This window comes from Trachurus japonicus, chromosome 10 (genome assembly GCF_045865225.1).
Source record: "Trachurus japonicus isolate A0001 chromosome 10, Traja_1.0".
Taxonomy (NCBI): domain Eukaryota; kingdom Metazoa; phylum Chordata; class Actinopteri; order Carangiformes; family Carangidae; genus Trachurus; species Trachurus japonicus.
In genome coordinates this window covers 20,049,241-20,059,133 of record NC_140916.1, presented here as the reverse complement: position 1 = coordinate 20,059,133, position 9,893 = coordinate 20,049,241, and the positions used below count along the sequence as shown (strand labels likewise).

Below are 9,893 nucleotides of genomic sequence, written 5' to 3'. Positions count from 1 at the left end.
AATAAAATTTGTTGACAAAGAAACAGCACTCTGTCCTGCTCTTGACTTATTGAATTTGTGGTCTGGGAGGGAAAGAGAGCGGAGAGCGGAGAGAGAAAGAGAGCAAGAGGGGAAGACAGAGAGAGTAAGAGAGAGAGGGGGAGAGAGGGAGAGAAAGCCCAGTAAATGGATGACCTCCCCCAGTCACTGTCAGCACACCGAGAAGCCCCATGAATCTTTATGTTTGTCTCTCTCTAGGGGTTAATGTGGTTTTGATGAAACAGTGCTTTAACACCTGACTTGGTGAAGTAAAATGAGGAGAGGAGAGGAGAGGAGAGGAGAGGAGAGGAGAGGAGAGGAGAGGAGAGGAGAGGAGAGGAGAGGAGAGGAGAGGAGGGATGATTTAAGAGGAGGGAAGTAATGGACTTAACTTAGTGGGCTGAAGCCTCTCAGGAGATAAGAGCACTGTCCTCTTAATAGGATATTGAGTGTGTGTGTGTGAGTGAGCAAGAGTGTGTGTGTGGTTACGATGAGGGAGGCATGTAATGTAATAATAAAACATGAATAAGCTTGAGACCAGCAGCTCACTGGTGAGCAGAGTTTAAGTTGGGCCACAGGGACCCATCACTCCACCAGCTAACTGAACCCCTCCAACAAAATTACCGCAGAGAGCAGAGGGACCCCCCGCCCTCCTCCTCCTCCTCCTTTTGTTCTTCCTCTTGTTTCCCTTTCCACACCTCTCCTCTCTCAGCACAGCCTCAGCTTACAGATACAGTAGGTTATTAGAGAGAGAGCCAATGTGCTGACTTCCCACTGAAGCTCCCACTCTCGGGTTGCTGCACACTTCTTGCTTTGAAGTAAACTACACAATATCACACAAAAGTCTGGATGCCCATCTATTTACTGCAGAACTGGGCCAACAGAGCTGATGTGTGGTTGTAGCTACAATAAGCTTAATGGCAAAGAAAACAGGATTGCCTCTTTCCGATCTTTCCTCGTATCGATTCTGTCTCCTCAGACACTATTAAATCCCTGACTGAAATGGTGCAATTAATAAATAAAACAGAACAAATGAAAACAGTCTGTGAGTGTCCTGAAAACTCGTAGCCTTCTCTACTCCTCCAATATTCTTGTCACAAAGACTTTGATTCAGCAGTGGAAGACGCTCAAGAGATGTCTTATATCACCCATTTGAATAAGCATCCTGTGTAATGGATTGTGCTTCGTCCCCGGCAACCAAGAGGCTGAACATGGCGACAATAAGATATGGAGGTCAATAAAATTCCACAGTCTCTTCCACCTGATTTCACCCTTCACAGCCAAGCACAGTCAGTCTGATCGTCCTTTTGTTCATTTCTTTCTCAACTAATCACCAAGGTCAAACCTCGCCTTTCTTTGCTCCTCTGTAATGACATTGTGATTTTTGTGCGATTCAATGTCTCTGAGAGTGAGTGGCTGGAGCTAAAGCTACAGAGTCAGATGAAAAATGATGGTAGTTGAAGAGCCTTCTCAAATCTAAAATCTCAGCAGCTTTAAGCTGGTGGAGGGACCTTGAATAGTTGATTCTGTTCTCAGCCATTTATCCAGCTGTGATCAATACATGGGGGAGGGCTGCCTACATTTATGTTTAATATCATACAAGGTTGACAATGAATGTGAAATTTAAAGAAAGATACATGGGAAAGAGGCATCTCACCTTGGAGGAGTAAGTGTGCCCATCAGATCCACACACAGGAGTTGTTTGGAGGGATGAGCAGAGCCTACATTTCCCATGAGGACTAGCTTCAAGCCTTTGCTTGTGGCCCACGCTGCCTTTCCTGGGTTTCACACTGAGGAAGAAGGAAACAGAGAGGAAGAACTTCTCAATTTCAGAGAGTCATGAATCTGACACGCATCTGTAAAACAACAAAGACTGTATATGTACATGAACAAACAATCTGCATTCTAGTGTCTGTGTATAATAATACAGTGCAAGCACTGCTGTCATAAATGGCCATACAAGAGAAACTTGACTCATAACTTTCCAGGCAGGAATATTCTCCACACTAATAGAATCAGTTTTCTACTGAGCAGAAAGTTTGAGAAGTGTCTCTGGTTCTCAGGGTCAGCTGAAGCAGAGCGAGTCCTGATTGGTCCACCGTGGCCTTTTCAATAACCAGTGTAATTACGTTTGATCCAAATCTCGTAGCAATTTTCTATCTAAGTGCTCTCACTGAACACCCTGCCGCCTCCTGATCCATCGAGCAGAGATGGAATTAGAGCCAGAGAGACTCTCTACAGAGGAACGAATGTGATGACAACAAATGGTGCAAAGTGAACATCAACTACAGAAGTGATCAGGTGTAGGTGTCACGGTCATAAGTACAACCTGTCTCTCAGCTATTATCTCTGCACACGTGAATATGAAACAGGTGCATGAAGGGAAAGCAGAACTCCAACATCTATTATTTCAATGAGAGACTAACTCTTCAGGCAGACGTCTGCATTCATCTGTTGCACAAGGCTGATGTGGTCTTGACTAGCAGGACTAGTTTGTCTAGAATACAATTCTGAGTAAATTTAATCCTGCACATTTACCACATTTAATATCTACTCTGTTCAGTCCAGACACATTGAACAATTGCAAGGACATGTTACTGAAAAGTCTGAGCTAATAAAAACTGGTAGGATAAAATCAGCGCAGTGCAGCAATTTGGCAGAGCTGAGTTGCTACGGCTTTGTAATGTGGCCAGACTGATTAGGTTAAGGGCAGATTCTTTGGTAAAACTATATGCTAACTGACTTGCATTAGACTTATTGAAGAGAAGAGTTTATACTGACTGTTGTGGAGGCAAAACTTAAAAAACATAAATATATTATTAGACCAAAGTCAAATAGATTATCCCGTCAGATGAAGTAAGAGTTCATCTTTAGTCTCTTGGGTGACATGTACATTTGGTGAAACAACTACATTCAAATCCCAGGCAGAAAATCCTCAGCCACTTTCTTGTTTCTTTAGTGTGTCACACTTGTCGACTGAGCCACAGTGATTGCCACAGCAGATTAGACATGCACGCTGCACTGATAAACAAAACAGTGCTGGCAGACAGGGCAGGACGGAGCAAGATGGAATTTGTGGCTTGATACCCATTGTGTGAGATACTTGCCCTCATCTCCCTCCTAATCAAACCCAATGCTTCTCATCCTCTCCGATCAAGCTCTCTTTGCATAAATGCGGCAAAGCACAACACTGTGTTCAAGTTATTAGCGTGATTTGAAAGGCGGGATTTTCATGGCCTGGGAAATTAGGGTATGTGTGGAAAATATTCCCTGACAGAAACAGCTAGAGAGAGCGGAGCTGAAAGACAGTCCATGGACATATAAACCTCCAACGGGAGCAGGAAAGTCACCTCTCTCGTCCTCATATATAACACTGTACTTCAGCCCCCTGCTGAGAGCTTACATGTTACTCTAATCTTGAAAGGCTCTGATTTGACGTTTACTACAGCCCCCTCACAGCAGGAGCTCACAATTAACAGGGCAAACCTCCATAAAAGTTTGTGAATTATAGCTTGCTGTTAATTTAAATGTACAAGCCTGCAGCCAAACGTTATCAAGCAATAAGCGGAGTCCAGGGTGTGCAAAACTACATCCTATTCATATTAAAGAAGCAACTCTGTGTGGGGGGTTTACCTTATCTAGCCCCGCCCACTTGACCAGTTTCCAGCTCGAATGCTTTTATGACTTTTATGACGCTAATTCATCAACTCTATCTAATTTATAATAATGACAAAATGCTACTACCAAAAGGGCGTGTAGCAGAAGTTGAAACACTATTGAATAGTGTCAGCCAGGTTGCCACATATTAAGTGAATATGCTGCACTGTAATCTACATTAATTGTGTTGCACAGTATTTTCAGATTCCCCGAGAACACAACAACAATTTGGATTCATCCTCTAGAGGTCACTGAATCTGTGTTATGCTAATTGTTGCAAATGCTTTCACCCATGTAGATAAAACAATATCATGGTCCAAAGCTTAAGTGAGTGATGCTGTTGGGCAAATGCAGATTTCAGGTGAATCATTTGACATATTAAGCTGCAAATACGTCTTGTAATTAATGCAATACAAAAGCATTAAAACAAACTATCTAAGGAACTAATGACTTGAGGAAATCAATTAAACCTAAGACGGAGACAAAACACATTGGGATGTCTTTTGGGTGAAATGCTTCTTGAACTGAAAAATTGAAAAGTCTTAAAATTGGCAACATGACAAGGTTGAAAACACAAACAAATTGTGTGCCGACAGAATCCAAAGAGCAAACAGATAGTTTCATAAAAATTAATTGGTGTTGAGAATATGCGTGTGTATATCTGTCATCGGTGCAAATTCTTACATACTGCTAACACTCAGAGCATAAGAATACTACTTTACTTCATGCTTGCTGCCGGGCAAAACTTATTGAATTTGCCCTGAGGTTGTGTATCATAGTGAAGTTCAACTTGTTCACTTTTTTCTGGAGATATCACTGATAAAACTTGTTCTTACCTGTGAGGTGCTGGCTTGTGATTGGTGCAGATGGCTGTCTGGTAGTCATGGCTGACACACACCTTGTGAGGTGGACAACGCACCTTCAGACATGGATCCTTGGTGGCATCTGGGCCTACAGGGAGAGAGAAGGGTCAAACTTCAGGCATGAACTGCAAAACAATTCTGAGTGGACATGCAGAGAGTGAGAGGAACCTGGTGGTTGATGCAGCTGTTCTTTTGTTTAGTTTTTTCCACCTGGGAGATTTTTACACTAAGTGAAGCAGGGAGAAAAATAATGAGTTGGAGCGAAATACAGCGAGGAAGAACAGTAAAAGGTGCGAAGTAAACGTTGAGTTTTCATGGTGTGACCCACGCTTAATGAGGATTATTCTCTCTGAGCGACGACCCCATCTTCTGCCAAATCAATCTCCACAGTGACATTATCCCCGTGGCAGCCTGGCACAGCTGGCTGGTGTCCAAGGTGACAAAAGATCAAAGCAGCTCATTGACTCTGCACATTGTGTCGTTTCACACTAGGCTAACAGCGCAAACCCACTTTCATTTGACAGATAGAAGAAAAGAGAAAAACACAGGGTGGAGGAGGTGAAAAAAAGACACAGTGGCAGTAAAAGAGAGGGAGAGGGAGATGAGGAGTTTAAGTACAAATGAACATGCCACATCAGACAGCAGACTATGGACTGGAGCTCATGGTGACCCTTTCAATCACAACAGCTGTGCTAGATATGGATTAAAGAAAGATAAAAAGCATTTATAATGAACAGAACCAAAGGAAAAGGACAACGCTAATAAAATGAGATCAAAGCCAAAGTGGGTTTTAAAACACGGACAGAGACCACAAACCGTCACCACCGTAAATGGACTAAAAATGGTTTCAAATCCCAAGTTAATTAAGACTGACTTCAGAGTGTATAGATCAAAGCCCTGTGTTATGTACCAGTTATTAGCATGTGGCTGCTAACATCATAGAGCAAGAGTGGCCTTGTCTCCATTAAGACCCTAATGGGTTATGTTTGAGCCACAGCTGGTGTCTGCTGCGAACATCAACTAGTTTTCTGACCTGATCGCACTCTGCGCTGCTGTTTACATGCTGGTTTATCAGCGTTAAATCAGCCAGAGACTCAGACACCACAGCAGTATTTCTTCTCTCCGCTCATGGTAACACTGTAATCTCTACAACCAAATGCAGGAATGAATGAATAACTACACATACATACACACCACCTGTTTACATTCGTAACTCTGCCAAAGGATGTTGGGAGAGCTGTCTTTATCTGCAAGGTGTGAGATGGTGAAGCTGAGATAGTCTCAAGGGAGGAGATTCATAGTACACGGCGCACATCCGTCAAAAAATGAGCAACATCCAAACTTCCTTTGAAACACAGACACATAAACACATTCATGAGCCAGCATGCCCTCTCATAGAGAGAGCCACTGTTCAGCAAACGCGTTTCCATCGCCTGCTTGTTTGGACCTGCCCTCACCTCCATCTATGAGCGCTGGAGGAAACCCGTCTTATTTCACTTTGCTTTTAAATGACTTTATCACTGTGAGGACGTGAGAGATGAAGGGAAGACAGGAGAGAGAAGGAGAGAGAGAGGAAGAGAGAGGAAAGACCGGGGGATAAAAAAATAAGGGGAACGTATCTGGTGAACAGAGGATTGGAGGACAATTTCAGATCAGTGTGTGACCTCCCCTCTCGGACAAACTGGAAATCACACACATACAAATGAGTGAGTCAATGTATCGCCACACACACAAATATGCAAAGTGTTGAGTGTTGAGCATTACACAGATAACATTTTCTCATCAACAGTAAAACAGTTAATTTGCAGAGACAATGATGCTGTGAATGTGAAATAATCTTCAGATGATGCGATTTAAATATTTATGGTATAAAGAAAGAAGAGGGAGGGGAGAGGGAGGTGAAAGGAAAGGAAAGGAAAGGAAAGGAAAGGAAAGGAAAGGAAATATGACGGGGCAGGGGGGTGCTGGGTAAAAGAGAGTTTTATCCATCTATTTAAAGCTTGAGTGAGCAGCATTGGCGGTTAAACCAGCCAATCAATTGTAATGCAGGAGCACTGCAGCACTCTCGCCACCACTCTTTCACTTTCCTCAATACGTGTCTCTCATCTCCTTTTATTCCTCTTCTCTTCTCTCTAATCTTAAGTATGACTTTATTCTCATCCTTGTGTGTGAATAAGTTAATTTTCATGAGCGCTTGACGTGCCTTATTGCATATCCATTCATTCCAAAGTGCCAAGTAAAACTCCCTTTCACGCCCTAAACCACATTTTTACCTTGAAAATGTTATTGATTTATGTAAATGAACAAGGTCGCCTGCTGCTGATAAGACGTCGCCAGATGAACAAGTGTAAGAGATTTGTGCCTGTGTGTGCGTGAAGTAAATATTAGGATCAGATGCTGCACAAACAATTGTGCATGTTGTTTTGTTTTGTTAAATGTTAGGCTGCAGTTGGTTTGTGAGACAGAGCAGCAGTTGTACACACGGACACCACTAATTTGTCTGGCTATTGTCCTATGCCATATGTAAGTTTGACTGATGACCCCTGGGTGCTGGGTTACCATTCTGCAGGGGTGAGACAGATGGAGGAGTTGGCAGAGCTGTGGCTGAGGCCAGCGAGGACACAACACAATGGCAGATGATTAACAAATAAACACAAATATCCTCAGTTTGAATTAAAGTTAGGTACAATTACACTTGGTGCTGACAGTTGTCAAAACTTGCTTATACTGAATAACAAGTACACTTTATAACATTTAAAAATTGACGATGATGACACTGCATTTGCTCTATAATTTATTTCAGAATCAATAATGACAATGATTTTTTTTTTTTGGAGACTTAACCGGCCCCCCCATAACATACATTTACAACACATCAAACTTTACTGTATGTTTTATATCTGTGTCAGACTGAAAAATCAGTGTTGAGGTGATGACACTTGGCACTGCAGAAAAAGAAAGTGACATGAAACTAGTGTCTAATCCAACCCCATCGTCACAACTCCGTCCCTTCTTTGCTTTCCCTTGAAGAGTGGTAGTAGTGCTGTCATTTGCTGTAGAATTTTAAAATTCAGAAAACGGCGGCCCTAAATTTCAAAATCTGAATTTAATGCTGCCTTTGGTCCTTGTTTGGCAAAGCTCTAATTGGCCACAGTTTGATTTAGAGCCACTTTTGTTTTGTTTTTTTAATGATGACCAATGGTTTCATCGTGTTTCTCTCACGACTGTCAAATTTAGTCAGGGACAGAAATTGTATACAGTATTAAGAGAGTGTTACATGTAGAGGTTGGGATGTTGAAGGCAGCTGTGGCAACAAACGATGCTGGCATGTCTATGACTGTGCATGAATATGACTGGACGTTACCGGTCAGCTGACAGCAAAGCAGCTGGTGAAGCAGCTGAATGAAGCAGTTGATGCTAATCAGCAAGTGTGAAGTCCGTACTTGAGCCAATTATATTCTCCATTTGTGAATGTGCAGTTTAAATGAACTGATATTAAAAGCAAGTGATCCAATATGTTGCGTACGTAAAGTATAATCTTGTATATAGAACGTCGTACATGATACATTTTACAATGATTATGTAATTGGCGCTATAGGAAAATGGCTGAGCTGTGAGACGTTTACAATCCGGCTTTAGGAATGTGTTGACACCATGGGCACCTTATGGCTGTTGTATATTTCACTGCTGTGCTGCTGCAAGCTTTGAAAGCTGCGCTGTTGCTGCAGACCCAGAATCATCCCAGCTACCATCTGGTCAGATCTGCTTTTTCATACAGTACTTGGGGGGTGGGGGGTGGCGATATAGTCCTTGGTTGGTAGCTCATGCTCAGAGAGTAGTGAAAATACATAAAAGAAAATATATTCTCTGCTGAAATCAAAAGTTGTGCTGCTTCTTAAAGGGATAGTTCAACATTTTGGCAAATTGGCCCATTGCCATAATTGCTATAGTCATAGCAGTAGGTTCGTTACCTTTAATTGTAGGTGTAAGCTATTTTTAGTACAGCGGAGCGCAGCAGCAGGCTGCTCAGAGCTACGCTATGGAGGCTAACGGAATTTCTTGGTTTCCCTCATTAAACTCATCAAATTCAACATCCCAAAACTCCACAGCGCTTTTGTAGACAAGTTGTGACCTGCACAACCACCACGCTATGAGATAATGACGGAACGATACGAAACGGAGCCGTTTTCGAGGTAAATTCATACAAAACCGCTGATGCGCGTTGCGTTCAGGGACAGTTTTTCAGCAAGCAGTCTCCGTATTTACCCTGTATTTACCTCGAAAACGGCTCCGTTTCGTATCGTTCCGTCATTATCTCATAGCGTGGTGGTTGTGCAGGTCACAACTTGTCTACAAAAGCGCTGTGGAGTTTTGGGATGTTGAATTTGATGAGTTTAATGAGGGAAACCAAGAAATTCCGTTAGCCTCCATAGCGTAGCTCTGAGCAGCCAGCTTACACCTACAATTAAAGGTAACGAACCTACTGCTATGACTATAGCGATTATGGCAATGGGCCAATTTGCCAAAATGTTGAACTATCCCTTTAAAGAAAAAAAACTGAGTAACAAAAAAGCTTCATTTGACTGAACACGAAGATGTAAATCATCGTCATTAAACCCATATGAAAATGATGCCTATTATTTCTCTGGCTATGTTTTCCATATGAGAACGTGTAAAGGAACATGTGAATGCCATGTGAGGTTTTGCAGATTCCTTTGAAAGCAGTTGTCTTTTGATCTTTTCAAGTTTTCACAAGAGTCTTGTCATAGTCCCGCTCTTGTCCTAGCAATCACTGCTGTGGTTTTCCCCGTGTGGAGGTGTGGCAGTGCTGTGCTATATCTACAGGACCATCATTCTGCCCTCTACATTCCTGCCATCAGTGCAGTTACTGTGCTCTCCTGTCCACAGTGGGTGTTCATCTATTAGAAAGGTTCATGGACTGACTTCCGTCACCTCCCTTTCTCCCTCCCTCTCACAACATCGCAGCTCAGAGCCCTCAGGGAGCCACTGGGCAAATACAGCCAGCTAGAGGAGAGCATGAAACAGTCTATGAGCACTGAAAAATTAACCAATGATTCTTTGAGGGCCTCATATAGAAAACATTTAATGAAAAAGAATAAGCTATTTCATTAGACAGTTTTTTCATTTCCAATGCAAAGCCTTATTTGTGTGCACTCATTTGTCAGTTTATTTGGTACACACTTGTCGCTACTCTAATCCATTCTCATCATAAATCCTGCTTCATGAAATGTTCAGTACAAACTTTGAAGGATGACAGTTGAGTTGCTGTTGAACTGCACTGTATTACTGCACTATGTTAGTAGCTGACTCTCAATAGAGTTGAAAACAATAGAA

General features: G+C 42.3%; 1 protein-coding gene across 4 annotated transcripts in view; it reads right to left on the bottom strand.

Annotated features, from left to right (window-relative positions):
- Window positions 1–9,893, bottom strand: part of spock1 (SPARC (osteonectin), cwcv and kazal like domains proteoglycan 1) — an 89,886-nt gene that overhangs the window by 17,465 nt on the left and 62,528 nt on the right. For all 4 annotated transcript variants that reach the window (XM_085789888.1, XM_085789890.1, XM_085789891.1 and 1 more), the window contains 2 exons: window positions 4,512–4,626; window positions 1,676–1,808 (listed from right to left, as the gene is read on the bottom strand). In XM_085789888.1, the coding sequence (XP_085646014.1) occupies window positions 1,676–1,808; window positions 4,512–4,626 (248 nt within the window). The remainder of the gene's footprint in view (window positions 1–1,675; window positions 1,809–4,511; window positions 4,627–9,893) is intronic.